The sequence below is a fragment of the Panthera leo genome, chromosome F3, assembly GCF_018350215.1.
Source record: "Panthera leo isolate Ple1 chromosome F3, P.leo_Ple1_pat1.1, whole genome shotgun sequence".
Classification (NCBI taxonomy): domain Eukaryota; kingdom Metazoa; phylum Chordata; class Mammalia; order Carnivora; family Felidae; genus Panthera; species Panthera leo.
The window spans coordinates 1,794,756-1,810,735 of NC_056696.1; the positions used below are offsets into that span (position 1 = coordinate 1,794,756).

General features: G+C 54.3%; 1 protein-coding gene across 4 annotated transcripts in view; it reads left to right on the plus strand.

Annotated features, from left to right (window-relative positions):
* The first annotated feature begins 11,438 nt into the window (after positions 1–11,438).
* The window catches only part of CNIH3 (cornichon family AMPA receptor auxiliary protein 3), an 89,256-nt gene continuing 84,714 nt past the window's right edge, over positions 11,439–15,980 (plus strand). For all 4 annotated transcript variants that reach the window (XR_006198953.1, XM_042925676.1, XM_042925680.1 and 1 more), the window contains exon 1: positions 11,439–11,828. Coding sequence is in view for 3 of the 4 variants with exons in the window: in XM_042925676.1 (XP_042781610.1) it covers positions 11,748–11,828 (81 nt within the window). In the remaining variant the exon portion in view is untranslated. The remainder of the gene's footprint in view (positions 11,829–15,980) is intronic.

Consider the following 15,980-nt stretch of genomic DNA (forward strand, 5'->3'; position numbering starts at 1 on the left):
TAGAGACCTGCACTTGCGTTTGGCCTCTGAAGCAGGGGATGGTCTCGGGGGTCCGACGCCCTCTCCGGGTGGGCAGGGTCTGAATTGGTGAAATGGTAGGTCACCCAGCTGCTGTCAGGAATCGCGTGATGTGGGGGAGTCCTCCCATCAGGGGACGGAAGCTGACTCGTGAACGATCTGGTTCTCCCAGCGGCATCAGCATCTGGAACCGCTCAGGGGTGACGCATGGTGTCTGGGGACTCTGGGGACGTGAGGGCAAATTCTCTGCTTCCCTGGGACACCGCCAGCCCCTTAGAGAAAGTCTGGCTTTGATGCGACTGTCGCGGCATGGTGTGTAGAGCGGGTCGAATGGGTAGCCCCCAAATCTGGGTTCACCTGGAGCCTCAGAATGAGACCTGATTTGGAAATCATTTGCAGATGGGATCCGTTAAGGCTCTCTAGAAGAAATCCTCCTCGATTTAGGGCGGGGCCTACGTCCAGCGACTGGACTGGTGCCCTTATAAGGCGGGTGAGGACAGAACCCGGGGAGAGACGGGGAGGACGCAGGCGGAGACGGGGCGATGCGGCCACGGGTCCAGGAGCGCCAAGGGCCACCAGAGGCTGGAAGAGGCGTGCAAGGGTCCTGGAGAGACCATAGGGGGGTGTGGCCCTGCTGACATCTGGGCTTCAGACTTCCGGCCCCCAGCACCGTGAGAAAATCAATTTCTGTACTGTAAGCCCTCCAGGTTGCGGGACTTGGTTCGGGAAGCCACGGGAGAGGGTACCCGGTGGGTGGTGCTGGTGCTCTGGGTCATGTTCCTGTTGCCCGTGCCCAGCGTGCTGCCATGGGCCCCGCAGTCTGCTCGGCTGGTGGGGGTGTGGACCTGCCCGAGGAGCCGCTGAGGGAGAGGAGGCCAGACACCCAGGACCTCAGCCTGGGATGCTGGGAGACACCGGTCACAACCCAGGAGAGGTCAGGGGACAGCAGGTGGACCGCAGGCCTGTGCGGGATGCCGTAAGGTAGGAAGATTCCCCCTGCACCTGGTGCCATCGGAGAAGGAAGCAGGTATGTGGCCAGCGCCCCTTTGGAAACAGGAAGCAGATCTGATAGGGAACTCACACTTGGAAGGTCAGTGCACATATACGGGAAAGAAATGTTCCCAGTCTACAAGAGCCTGAGCTATTTTTTTATCGGAAAATCTGTGTGTTGTCAGTGGGGACTGAGCACAAGGAAAGACTAGTTATAGAAAATCTATTTATAGTTTTTGCATGTTTGAGTTTTAGTATATAAATTCCCCGGCATCCCTAAATATTTACCATAAGCTGTGTTTTTTCCCTCCTGTGTTTGCTTCCAAAACTAAACTGTGAACTCTCTGTGGGTAGAGATGATGTTGTGCCTCTTTGGATATCTGTCCCCAAGACTTAATGGGACAACCCAGACACATACTATGGTGTCATTGAGTGTCCGTTGAATGAATGACAATATTCAAAATGTGTAAGTAGCATTTTCTTTTATTTTTCCTCAATAGCTTTCTTTCAAGTTTTTTTTTTTAATTTAGTATTTACTTTTATTTTTTTACCAGTCTTATTGGGATCTGTCATACAGAGCTATACGAGCCCAAGCTGTACAGCATAAGGAGCGATATGCGTACATATTGTGAAATGCTCCCCAGGAGAAGGTTAGTGAACACCAGTCATATTTACAATGAGCCACACTTTTACAATTTTTCTTCTTGGGATGAGAACTTTCAAGATGTCTTAGCAGCTTCCAAATGTAGGGCACTGTGCTCCCCACCGTGGTCACTATGCTGTGTCCCCAGGACTCACTCGTCTTATACCTGGAGGTTTGTACCTTTCGTCCCCTGTCACTCATTCTTTGCTAGATTTTTAAAAAAATTTTTTAATGTTTATTCAGTTTTGAGAGAGAGAGAGAGAGAGAGCGGGGGGGGGGGGGCAGAGAGAGAGGGAGACACAGAACCCCAAGCAGGCTCCAGGCTCCGAGCTGTCAGCCCAGAGCCCGACGTGGGGCTCGAACTCACATGCTGTGAGATTATGATCTGAGCCAAAGTCGGATGCTCATCTGACTGAGCGACCCAGGCGCCCCTCTTTTCAAGTTTTAAAGAGTGTGCAAACTTTCTCAGGGGCTTTGCCTTAGACCTGCACTCTGCAAGAGCCTGAGGACCAGGGTGCAGGCTCAGGGTCCGGGAGGGGCCAGGAGGTGGTGGTGGCTCCAGGTAGGATGTCTGTCCCTGCTTGGGACCTCGGCTAGCACAGGAGTCCTGGCCCTGGGCCCGCGACTCCATCAGAGATGGAGGAGGGGGATTTTTCAGAAACAGCATAGTTTCTGGTGGGACCTTTGCAGCTGCTTTAACAAGAAACATATTTAAAACTCCCACAGTGTAACCTGGGCTCTGAGATGAAAGGCTGGACTGAAATCGTTGCTGCTCAGAAAACCTGTCTGGGTCTGCAGTCGCCCGGCCTTTGCTGGACGTCAGAGCAAGCGAGCAGTTGAATATTCGTGGGCACGAGCTCCACGCACCTGCTCGCACCGTGGGGGCCCGGCTACCCCGTGCTCCCACCCACCCTCGCTCTTGTGAGTCCACATTCGAACCAGAATAACGGTTTGGTCTTCTCTGGTGAGACGGAGCGTCTGGGGTAAGTGACAAGCAACATTACTTCCTATGCACGGGCAAAACCGGTTCTGTGCTGGGTGAGGGCAGACCGTGGCCCTTTTTCAGAGCAGACTCCTGGAGGGTTCGGTGGGGTCTGCTGTTTGCACAAAGTGTTCATTGACACTTGGACATGTAGCTCTGATGGCTGCTCGGTATAGGGTAAGACTTTGCCCCAAACTCGAGTTTTGGGGAGGAGAAGAATTATTTTTAAGTTAATTTATTTTAAGAGAGAGAGAGAGCAAGTGGGGAAGGAGAAGGGAGAGGGAGAGACAGAATCCCAGGCTGGCTCTGAGCTGTCAGCAGAGCCCGACTCAGGGCTCAAACCCATGAACCCTGAGATCTTGACCTGAACCGAAACCAAGAGTCGGACATTTAACCGACTGAGCCCCCCAGGTGACCCAGCATATTTGCTTTAATGGCAGCACCGTACCTGGCACGCGGCAGACCTTGACTTCACTTGAAGTTGTTTTTATTTCCTCCGGGTCGGCATTCGAGGCCGCCAAACTACTTTTCTGGTGATGCTGTGTCTCTCCCTGTTAACTCAGTCGGACGGGCCTGTTAGTAGTCGACGAGGGCACCTGCACCCCTTTACTTCCCTGGATCCTACCTGTGCTCCTGGGTGTGGTTGAACGGTCACGTCCTCCCTACAGGTACCCCTCGAATCCCAAGTCACTTACAATACACAGGACTCTGGGGCCGTTAGCCCAGGCCCTCTGGGAGGCTCGGGGTTTCCGGGTCTGTGTGGGCAGATTGCCTGGGTTTGAATCCTGGCCCCTCCGCCTACTGGCTGTGTGTTCCCGGCAAAGTTCCCTGACTTCTCTGTACCGCTGGGCGTCGCCAGTGGCATGGGGGGGAGGGGCTTGGTCTCACTGCGGAGCCGGGTTTCCTGGAGGCCCATTTCAAAGGATCAGGAGAGACCACGGACCGATCGGGCCCAACCGTCTTGCCATCTGCCCCTTGCCCCGCACACCGGGACGTACTCGGGCCTCGGTCTGCGGGTCCCGGATAGCGAGCTGTACGACGGCCCATTCTGTGCGCGCACGCTCGTAGCTGCTACGTTTCTTGGCTCTCTGTCCTGGAAGCCAGCGTCCCTGGGCCGCGCCGTCTTTGCGGTCAGGCTTCCGCGTCGCGCATGAATCCTGGCTGAGCCTGCAGTTTCCCGTGTGGCCCGACGCAAGCGCTGACCCTCTCTGAATGTCCGTTGTCACACGGGGGCCTCGGAGATGCTGAGACACACGTGGCAGTGCGCGAGGATCGGGGGAGACCGGGCGTGGCACGCGCTGGGGGGTCGGGTGCCCCCCAGTTTACAGAGGGAGACGGAGATTCAGCACGTAGAGGGGTGATGTGTCAGGGCGGCGTTCCGCGGATATGAGGTACCCAGAACGGTCAGGTGCGCAGAGGTCGGACGTGAGACGGTGGGAGCCAGGGGCTGGGGGAGGGGAGAATGGAGAGTTGCGGTTTCGGTGGGAGAAGGGGAACGTTTTCTGGAGACCCTCGAGTGAGGGTGATGGTTGCACAACTCGGGGAATGTCCTTCATGTCGCAGAACGGAATGTGTAAAAACCGGTTAAAAAGCGACGTTTCATGTATGTGTTACCACACCCTGCCCCCCCCCCCCCCCCCCCAAGAGGTGGAAATAAGGACTCGGCCTCCGGAGGACACGTGACCCTGGAGCCCACGCCTAGCCAGGGTGCCCTGGACGTGTCACCTGCCCCAGACCCCAGAGGATTTGTGCCCTGCTTGTCAGGAGGGGACTTGGGGGGCTGCGGGGATCAGAGCAAACGGAGTGAAGGGACCTGCAGGCAGGCCTCATCGGAGCTGCGGGAGAGCTTCCTTTCTGGACGCTCCCCCTTCTGGAAGCCTCGAGCTCTGTGCACGGTGGGTTCCACATCGGGAAGGTCGCTTGGCGAATAAAGGACGTTTGCAGGTCGCGGTCGCCGCACCACCAAGGCTTGAAACGGCAGCTTTTCTTTATCTGCTGGTGACTCAGCTCTGGGCTGGGTTCCGCGTGGTGCTGGCCGCACTTACAAAGGGCCTGGGGCAGGAAGAGCCAGGAAGGCCTCCCCCAGGGCGTCACCTCAGCCTCGCGACCGGAGAGCGAGCGGGGACCCGTGGGGCCTCTCTGTCCTCGCAGAACGTACTTCATGAGTTGGATGGATTTTCGTTAATTTTTGGTCACCCTCGTTCCATGGAGCTTTGCAAACCTCGTTTGGTGAAGTCACAGCGTTTAACAGACAGGAAAGGAAATTCATTCTGCTTCTTACCTGTGTCATCGCTTTATGTAATTTACTAGATAATCGAATAGCTTTCTTGGGATTCATAATTGGCTTTGGTTCAAGTGGTGCATCGTATTTCGTCTCCCTGTAGTTTCTCTGACTTATCCTTAGCTTAATTACTTTTGCTGAGTGGCGTTGAATGAAGTCGGTTTAACAGAAACACTTACTTCTTGTAAAGCCACACGGAGCAAAAACAACAGAGGGTTGTTTTCTAAGGCTTATTCTTTAAATTATTTTTCCATTTTAATGTTTATTTATTTTTGAGAGAGAGAGAGAGCAGAGACAGAGCGCAAGCAGGGGAGGGGCAGGGAGAGAGGGAGACACAGAATCTGAAACAGGCTCCAGGCTCTGAGCTGTCAGCACAGAGCCCGACGCCGGGCTCGAACCCACAAACCGCGAGATCATGATCTGAGCCGGAGTCGGACGCTTCACCGACTGAGCCACCCAGGCGCCCCTCGAATATTCTTTTAATTCTTGATCTCAATCCCCAGATTATCACATGATTTAATTCTTTCTGTTTATTTGATGTGTGGTTCTTGTTGTGGACCCGACTGTGTCCCCCCCAAATGCATAAGTCGCAGCTCTAGGCCCCAGTATGGCTGCATTTGGAGATGGGGACCATACAGAGCTGATAAAGGTTAAGTGGGGTCAGAGTGGGGGCCTTGATCCCATAGCACTGGTGTCCTTGTAAGAAGGGGAAGAGACCACAGATGCCTCTTCCCACCCCTCCCCCCGCCCCCGACCTCGACGCGTGCGCAGAAGAAAGGCTCATGAGGACACGGGGAAGACAGCTGCGGCAGGCCAGGAAGAGGGGCTCTTATCAGAAGCGATATTCCCGGCCCCGTGACCTTGGACCTCCAGCCTCCAGAACTGTGAGAAAGTAAACTTCTCTTGTATGAGCCATCCAGTCTGTGACATTCTGTTATGGCGGCCAGAGCAGGCTAATGTGATTGATCGAATTTACATCTTTGATGGCATCGTCCAGGGATAATCGGATACAGTGACTTAGTGCCAAATTTAAGGCGTTTAGACATGTTTCTAAAATTTTGTCTGAAATGCCAGAATTTCTCCCCTAACATATAGGTACTAGGCCCTGTATGGACAAGATTTCCACAATAATATTTCCCACTGATCCCATTTTTCTCAAGCACTGACAACAAAGTTTGGGCTTTATTTCAGATGTTGTTCCTTACGACGTCACGAGACCAACAAGATTAGATTTAAATTTCTCATTTTAAGATAAATTGTTGATATGCTTTGATGCAAAACACGGACGTGTCATAGAAAATGAGTATTTTGCTGTCTTGATTTATAACTTTTCAATTAACTTGTTTTCTCATTTCATTGGATGTATGTTTTCTAACAAGTGGGACCACAAATCTAGAATGCAATGTGGGCTCAAATAGATATTATTCTTGTTTAAAAAGCTCCTGAATATTTCATGTTTGGAAATGCTTGAGCATGTTTAAGCACCCGGGACCGGTCCAGCTGGGACGTCGGCAGGAACCAGCGTGGGCAGATGACCAACCGATGGCAGTGGGAGGAGCTGCCCGGTGTTTGGTGCGTGTGAGGCCCCCAGACCCCCTGGGCAGCCCCAGCCGAGGCTGATACCGAGTTTCCTGCCGGTCAAGCAGGAAGGGGACTCAGAGTTAGATTTCAGTTGTTTTCGGGAGAATGAAGAGCAGGTACGTCGAGCAGGCGCGAGTCAGTAATCCGCGGCTGGCTTCTCCACGCGCGTGTATGTGCCACGCGAGTTCTGTGAACACAGTCCTGAGTCAGACAGTGCCAGCTTAGATACACATGCACGCGGGCTCCCACTGGGCACGGTCACTGAGCTCGGCACGCTGCCGCCAGCAGCAGACGTTCAACCCCAAAATAATTATCGTTGGGTAAATTACCCACGAGGAGAAGGTTAAAAAGCCCTGGGGGCGAGAGGTGTGGAGGTGTGAATCTTTAGATTCTGGTTTGAACAAACTGGCTGTAAAATGCAATTTGGGAAAACCAGGAGCGTGCGTGTGCAAGGGAGGGAGGGGCAGAGAGAGAGAAAGAGAGAGAGAGGGAGAGAATCCCAAGAAGGGGCTGAGCTGTTAGTGCACAGCCCGACGTGGGGCTCGATCCCACGAACTGTGAGATTGTGACCTGAGCCGAAACCAGGAGTTGGACGTTCAACCGACGGAGCCACCCAGGTGCCCCCCACCCCCCAAAGTCAGAAGTTTTATTGTCTCAGTCTATAAGAAGCCAGGGAATTGGGAGTTCAGGCCTGGTTTGGTGGCTCTATTATGTTGTCAACGGTTCTTGCTCTTTTTAGCTTTCCCATTCTTAATGTGTTGATTGCTTCCTCATTATTGCCAGATGGCTGCTGTACCTCCAGGAATCACATCTGCATTCCAGCGCAAAGGGGTACATATCTCATAAGCTCCAAGACTGTCACATGGCCACTTGTGGCTGCATGGCGGCTCGGAAAAAAAATAAAACAGTTGCCCTTTCAATGTCTACGGTAGATGAATCCATGTAGGTTGGTCACTCAAAATCCATTCCCCATTACTTTCTCTCTTGCCTTCCTCAGGCAGTAAGTGTTACAGGCAATTCTTCCTTCTTCCTTCTTGTCTTTCTTCTAACTCCCATGTGAAGGGGTTATTTATAACGTCACCAATTAGGCTGTGAATCCTGTGGGTCCCTGACATGTGCCCACCACCGCTAGAGAACATTTGTTGAATTAATACACTATAACTGCCTGCAGCTCTCACTTTCTGAAATTCTAGTCCTGGAGACAATTCTGCAGCAGGACTGGGGAAAGGTCAAGAAAAATAGAGACTGAGATATGTATGGAGCCTTGGAAGTCAGAGTGGTGGGATGCGGGATTCAATTTTTGTTTGACATTAGATTTTGACGTAGACACTCCTGATTCTGATAATGCTGGGCTGGATAATTCAGACCAATCCTCCCCACCACACACAGTTTAAAGAGCTGAATAAAATCTCTAAACAGCTTCTAAAAAGCATCAAAGACTTGCCCTGAGAGCAAGGACTTCTGGGGACAAGTTCGGAGAGGGGTCAGGATCCGGAGAGGTCAGCCCAGCAGTGGGGGCCAGTTTTGCCCTTTGGGGCATTTGCCGATCTGGAGGGGGGGGGTGAGGCTGGGTTGGGCTTTTAGTGCTTTGTAGGGCTTGGGGAAAAGCCAGAGTCCAAGGACCACCAGGGCTTAGGACGTGATAAAAACCTGCTTCGGCCCGGGATCCGAAAGGACAGCTCCTTGTGAATGAGGGTGAAGCGGAAAAAAACCCGCCTCGGGCAGACCACGGTCATCTGGTTACCCCCGAAAATCTCAAACCGCGAATTTGGAGTAGGGCAATTCTAGAGTGCTCGTGTCCCCCAGACACCCGGCAAAAAATGTAGAAAATCCTCCTTGGAGAAAGATAGCATCATCTCAGTCCTTGAGCTTCTGCAAATAACTGTTTTTTTAAAAAAAATACAATTTATTGTCGAGTTAGTAACATAACTGTGCACAGTGTGCTCTTGGTAGATGCCCATGATTCAACACTTACAACACCCAGTGCCCATCACCCACTTCCCCCTCTCCCCCACCCCCCATCCACCCTCAGTTAGTTCTCTGTATTTTAAAAGTCTTTTATGGTTTGCCTCCCTGTTTGTAACTGTATATTTTTTTCTTTCCCTTCCCCCATGGGCTTCCGTTAAGTTTCTCAACTTCCACATATGAGTGAAATCATATGATATCTGTCTTTCTCTAATGTCACTTAGCCTAATTACCCTCCAGTTCTGTCCACGTTGTTGCACATGGCAAGATTTCATTTTTCATCGCCGAGTCGTATTCCATTGTATATATAAACCACATCTTCTTTATCCATTCATCAGTCGATGGACATTTGGGCTCTTTCCATACTTTGGCTGTTGTTGATAGTGCTGCTATAAACACTGGGGTACATGTGCTCCTATGAATCAGCACTCCTGCATCCCTTGGGTAAATTCCTAGCAGTGCTATTGCTGGGACGTGGGGTAAAATTCAATCTGCAAAGAAATTTTTCTAAAAAGTTTGACATACAGTGAAAACTGGACATATGAGGAGCTAGGACACCATAAGCAAAAAACAGCAGAAATAAAAGACACTAGATCAGACCTGGAAGGAACTCAAAATATTTGAGCGATGGCATTTCCCTTTGATATTTTCTTATTGTTTTGGGGCCACAGAATTTATATAGCATAATTACCACCATTAAAAGAAATGATTGGTGGGGCACTTGGGTGGCTCAGTCAGTTAAGCGTCCGACTTCGGCTCAGGTCATGATCTCACAGCTCGTGGGTTCAAGCCCCGTGTCAGGCTCTGTGCTGACAGCTCAGAGCCTGGAGCCTGCTTCGGATTCTGTGTCTCCCTCTCTCTCTGCCCCTCCCCTGATCACACACTCTCTCTCCCTCTTTCTCTCTCTCTCTCTTGAAAATAAATAAACATTAAAACATTTCTTAAAAAGGAGAAATGATTGGTATAACATCGAAAGCAGAAAACAGAGCTGGGAAGGAGCACCCCACTATTCTGTTGCTGGTTTCTGAGATCAGTCAACTCTGGTGTTTGTCTCCTCTTTTCCATTTCCATATTTTCCAAATTTTCTTTAATGAGAATTGATACTGGGAGACACACGAGTGAAAGAGAAAGTGATCAAATGTATAACCCAGAGCACAGCTGGATTCACAGTGCACAACCTCCACAGCTGTCCAGGGTCCTGGGCTCAGAAGGACCTTGTGCTTGGTTTAATGCTCTGCTGCTTCGGTCTTGAAATTCTTCGTTTTTTGTTTTTTTTTTTTTTTTTAATGTTTATTTATTTTGAGAGAGAGAGAGAGTGTGGAGGAGGGACACAGAGAGAGGGAGACACAGAATCTGAAGCAGGCTCCAGACTCCCAGCACAGAGCCCCACGCTAGGGCTCGAACCCGTGAACCCCTAGATGATGACCCAAGCCAAAGTCGGACGCTCAACCGACCAAGTCACCCAGGCGCCCCTGTCTTGAAATTCTTAATGACTTTTTAACAAGGAGTCCTGTTTTCATTTTGTCCTTGGCCTCCCCAGTCCTGCGTAGCCAGTCCTGACCCAGAGGCAATCAAATGCTGATCCGATGACCCCGTGTCAACACTACGACTCGCCCTAGTAGGTGCACTTCGCCGTTGAAAGGCGTCTAGTTTCCAAGTTGCAGGTGTGGCCAGGCAGCCGCAGGACATGTCGAGGTACGGAGCAAAGACCCCAGGGCCAGGAGCGTGCAGAGCCCGTCCTAGTCTAGGACTAGCTCTCCGTAAGCCATCCCTTCCAGCTCTCCAGCCGTTGGAATCGCAACCGTGAGCGGCACAGTTAGCACGCCAGGGTCCGAGCGGATCAACGCCGATGGGTTTGTTTTCGCGCGCACTCTGCAAGGTACCCGGTGCTCGGAGATCGGCTCCAAACCGTGATGCGCTTCCAGCCCCCCCACCGGGACTTGCCGGTCACGTTCCAGGACGTGTGCGCTTGCTTACTGGACGCGCTGACTTCTCTGGAATTTCTTTCACTGCCCTGTCAGACAGCCCCACACAGGAGGCACGGTGAGTTTCCCAGGCGCCGGGCCAGAGGCGTCAAGTGGGCACGTGACAACCCTGCGGTTTACTGAACGTGTAGCAACTTCCCGGCCCCTGCTAGGCTCTTACTTTAACCCCTTGAAATGGATTGGTAGTACTCTTACCCCCGCAATTATTTCAGATCAGGAAACCGAGGTTTAAGAAGGTTAAGAAAGTCGCCCGAAGAGGTCTGGCTCCAAAAGCACGTGCCCTTGACAACTGCACTGGACCAACGCCAACAACAGAGTCCCGCTCGGGGTCTGGCTGCCCCGACCCCAAAGTCAGATGGTGGTGGGGGGGCGGGGAGGTGGAAGCTGCGAGGGAAAAACGCCACTGGGGGCTTTTGCAGGGGCTGGGGCGTGAAGGGCACGACAGTTTGGGAAAACCCACCCTAGCAGCCCTGGCCCCGCCCCGGCCCCGCCCCGCGGCCGCACGCCCGCCCACCTCCCGCCCCCGCGCCGCCGCGGGCACCTGCGGGCGGCAGCCGCGCGCGCACACACCGCCCCCTCGCGCAGCGCCCACCTCTCCCCGCGCACGTGTTCCGAGGCCCCGCCCCCGCCCCCGCCCCCGCCGCAGGTGTCCGGGGAGAGGCGGGCCGGGAGGGCGCGCTCGCGGGACCGGGGCCCGGGCGTCCCCGCCGCGCCGCGCGGTCCTCGCCGAGGCAGAGGCGGCGGCGGCAGCAGGTGGAGCGGGTTCCCGGTCCGGCCCGGGGCTCCGGGGAGGTCGGGTCGCCGCGAGGGCCACCGGCCCCTCCGCACCCCCCCCACCCCCCCAGACCTGTGCTCCCGGAAGGGAGCCGCCGGCTGCTCCGGGGTCCGCGGGGGGGAGCTCGCCGGGCGGCGCGGGCGGGGCCCCGGTGGCGCGCCCGCCTCCCCCTCCGGCTCGCGCGCGGGAAGCGGCGGCTCTTCCCCGGGACTCCGGGCGCTCCTCGCGCGGCCCTCGCCGGCTTTGCCTCGGGGGCCCTCTAGCCTTGTCCGCCGGAGTTCTCCACCGACCGCTTTCCTCCATTTGGGGACACTTCCCGCCGGCGACGCCCGAGCGCCCCCTGAGGGTCCGGCAGCCGGAGCTGCGGGGTCCCGGCCCTGCTCGCCGCCCCCGACCCTCGAGAGGCTCTCCCGCCGGCCTGCCTCCCCCCAGACTCCGGCCTCGACGCGGGGGTGCGGACCTGGTCCCGTCTGCGCCCTCCAACACCCCCGGAAGGAGTGCGGTCCTCCGAGGCCCCGCCGCCGGCCATGGCCTTCACTTTTGCCGCTTTCTGCTACATGCTGTCCCTGGTGCTGTGCGCCGCGCTCATCTTCTTCGCCATCTGGCACGTGAGTAACCGGCCGCGGCTTCTAACTCCTGCCGTGCGCCCCTTCCCGGCTTCTCTGAAGTGCACCTGAGGCAGGGGACAGGTGGCGGCATCCCGAGCCGGCGGCCCCGCGCTCCCTCGGAGCCCGGCTGCTGGCGGGAGGAGCGCAGGTTCCCGGGCGAGCCCCCCACCAGCCCCGGTGCGGGGCCCGGGGCGCGCGGCTGCAACCCCCCGCCCAGCCGGCTCCTCCCTGCCCGCAGTTGCGGACCCGGCGGTTAGTCGAGTAACTGTAACAACTAACCCGGAACGTGTCAGCGTCTGGCCAAGGCACGTTTGGAGACAAAGTGGGAGAGGGCGCGCGGCGAGTCGGGACCGGAGGGCAGGGGACCGGAGGTGGAGGTCGCCTGTCCCGCGGCGAGTCTCCCCGTCCTCCGCTGCCACCAGCCCCTGCAAGACCCCAGCAGGTGGCAGACTGTCGGCGCCGGCGTCCCGCCGCCCTCCCCGGGCTACGCGGGCTGGGGGCCGTGGAGGTGGGCCGCGGGTCTGCAGGCGCGCTGTGGGTCCCCGGCGTGGAGCGCTTCTGCGTGGGGGCCGGGGGAGGCCGCAGCGCGGAGACCAAGCTGCGCCGGGCAAGCCCACCGCCCTCAAGGCCTCCTGCCCTCGCCCGCGGGGGGCCGGTGGGGAGGGGAATGGTGAGGTCGCCAGTTCCGGATGGAGCCCGCGGCGCGCAGCCTCCCGGCCCAGCGAGCCCGGAGGCGGGGAGGGACCCTGGGATGGATTCCCGGACGCTCGTCTCTGGCGAGCCCTGCGGAGCGCGCCTGCAGGGGCAGGTGCCGGGGAAGCAGACCAGAAGGGTTGCGGGGTGGGTGGGATGCTGGTGTTTCGTAGGAGAGGTTTCTAGAGCGTGAGACTAGGCTCGCGCAGCCCCTGGTACAGGCTCTCTGAGAGCGAGGACAGAGACCGGGCGGCAGGGAAGATGCTTGCTGGGCTTCCTTCCACAGCCCCAAAGTGAGAGTTGACCTGGGTGGTCCCCAGGCTTCCCCTTGCGTCTGGATGGTGCAAGTCTGTGCATCAGTCGGTTTAGGAATCTAGGGGGAATTGGGGGTGAGGTGGGGTGGGGGGAGAAGGAATTCAGACACAGGAATTTCAGGGCGGATCAAAAATCCTGCGGTGGGAAGTGATGGCATTTTGTGGCCTCTCCTCTGCCCCAGGATCCCAGGTCTAATCCTCGCTACAGCATTGAGTCTAGAAGTTGTTGACGGTTATTAGGGGAGAATGAAACTTTACCTAATTTAGAACGAAAAGGGGTGCAGGGCAGATCACGCCCAAACAGGGCAGCACATACGTGCTCATGTCTTCAAAGGGAGTTTTCTCTGCTTCCTTGGATTTGGGGAGCTTCCTTGCATTTCAGAAGGCTCATGATTCCCTTGTTTCAGACACTACACTTGCTGTTTCTTCGTGTCTTTGCCTTGGCTAGAGGGTGGCAGGAACCAGGGACTCCATCCAACTGCCAGGATTGGAGTTGTCTGAACAAGCCTCTGAAGCAGAGCGGGTAACCAGCAAGAATAATTTGCTGTCACTCAGGGGAAGATAATAAATAATTCAAGAGCAGGTTAATTAAATGGATGGTGGGTGCTGCTCGTTGACTAACAGATGTGTGAATCAAAGCCAGGTGTGCTGTGATCCATCGGCCCCGCCAGCCAGGTCCCCAGCGCCCACCCCCTTGGCCAGGGGTAGTCGAATGCTGTCAGGTCCCGACCAGATTCCCAGTGGGAGTGCTGAGATTCCAGTTTCTAATAATGAAAGGAATCTGTGCTGTTTGAATCCACATTAGAGGAAGCGTTCCCGAGTCTCTAGCCTCTTGTTTCTTTCGTCTGTTCCTTCTCCCTTCCTCCGGATCAAACAGCCCAGAGCCTCCCCTCATTGATCGGGCTGCTGAACACTGAAAGGGGAAATCGATGCACATGTTGTATGTGTGGGTGTTGCTTATATGGTGGTAATTACTTCAAGGGAAATTTAGGAGAGCGAGTTCTGGGTTGGGCGGTGGTTTGCTTTCTTTCTGGCTTCTTCCTCAGATATTTTTTGATCTGATAAGGCGTATCGATCGCCTAGCCTATGTGAACATCCCCAGGAATGAATTGGGCACTTAACATACACCGCAGCTGGGGCCATGCCCCGTTGCCGGGTCTAGGCCGTAAGTCACGAAGACGGCACTTGCTTCTTGTCAATGGTCCACACCTGCTTAGGGGTCACGATGGTGGCTACTGGCATTGAGTGTGGACAGCAGGCCGGTTCTAGGCACCGACTGTTTACTTCCCACCGGAGGCCTGGGAGAAAGGGTGGCTGTGGCCATAAGCATATTGCTTTCAAGTCTCATGTTTCACTTTGAAAATTTATTTGCGTTTTTTTTCAAATGAAAATATTTTGGATTACCGGTTAATTTTACATCAGACGCTATTTGCCACATTTGGAATGTACAGAATGTGAGGGTTTGTTTTCCGGTGTGTTTGTGTGTGTGTGGCTTTGCATGCCTGTGGGCACATGGGCTCTTTCTGCCCCGGAAGCCCTTTACTCCTCACAGCGGACATCTTATGGACCAGGGAACTGTGGATCAGAGAGGTTATGAAACTTGCACAGCTGCTGTGTGTCAGAACTGGGACTGCAGCTGAGTCCGAGCCTGGTGTGCCCGTGTCTTTTTTCCAGCTGTGGTTATTATCTTTGGCGTGTTTAACTTTGATAATAGTGGATCACGCTTTTACCCAGAGGATTACGTTTCTCTGCATAAATACGATATCTGGAGCTGGAACTTCTGGCTGGAATCATAATCACAGAGACACCTAACATGTGTCCCTTTTAAGAGGAGGAGATTCTGTTTCGTTTTGTAAAAAAAAAAAAAGAAAAAAAAGTCAGTGTTTCTGCTTATAAAACGATACAGGCTCCTTGTGGAAAATTTCGAAAATACAGGGACATCTATAGAACAAGATCACCGTTAACCTTATTCTCCAGAAAAGATTTGGGTGTTTCTTCTTTCAAACATTGCGTGTTTTAAAAAATTGCCTCTGGATGTTTAGAAGGAAGAAGAGGTGTTGTGAAGGGTTTCGGATGTGGACTGATGTCCGTTTCCAGCCAGGATAAAATGAGCAGCGTTTACTGGCACCAGGCCTCTCAGCACCAGCTTGGTTGGGCCTTTTGCCGACTGTCACGTTTGTGTAAATACAGATGAAATCAGTCTTTGAAAAGATCAAAGTTTCATTTTCAGGGTTTTGGCTTTTAAAGGTTTTTTTTTTTATGTTTATTTTATTTTATTTTATTTTATTTTATTTTTTCAACGTTTTTTATTTATTTTTGGGACAGAGAGAGACAGAGCATGAACGGGGGAGGGGCAGAGAGAGAGGGAGACACAGAATCGGAAACAGGCTCCAGGCTCCGAGCCATCAGCCCAGAGCCTGACGCGGGGCTCGAACTCACGGACCGTGAGATCGTGACCTGGCTGAAGTCGGACGCTTAACCGACTGCGCCACCCAGGCGCCCCAATGTTTATTTATTTTTGAGAGAGAGAGAGAGAGAGAGAGAGAGAGAGCATGAGTAAGTGAGTGGGGGAGGGGCAGAGACAGATGGAAACACAGACCCCGAAGCAGGTTCCGGGCTCCAAGCTGTCAGCACAGAGCCCGACGTGGGGCTCGAACCCACAAGCTGTGAGATCACCACCTGAGCCAAAGTTGGACACTTAACCGACTGAGCCCCCCAGGCACTCTTAAAATTTTTTAGTACCTAGAGTCACTTTTAAGAACACCTGAGTTTTGACAGCATAGGAATAAAATTAACGCCCGATAATACTTGCTCTGGTTCCGGGCAGTGTGTGCCTCGGGAGAGGTTTCACACCCTGACAAGGGATCACAACACGTGTTCACCAAGAGGCGGCGTTGCGGGCAGAACGTCCTTGCACCTGGGCCTTTCAGCCAGTTCCAGCCTGTCACAGGTCCAGCCCTGGGGACCGAGTAAGCCTCTCAGGGTTTCCAGGCGTCCATCTGGAAACGTGAAGTGGCTTATGTGAAATGGTAGGGTGCCGGGGGCTACACAGCCTGTTTTTTTGAGACCCTGCTTTGGTCTGCTTGGGTAAGGGTGCCTGTTCCGTCTGGGACAGCTCATCCCCTCTTGCAGCTGAGGTCCCTAG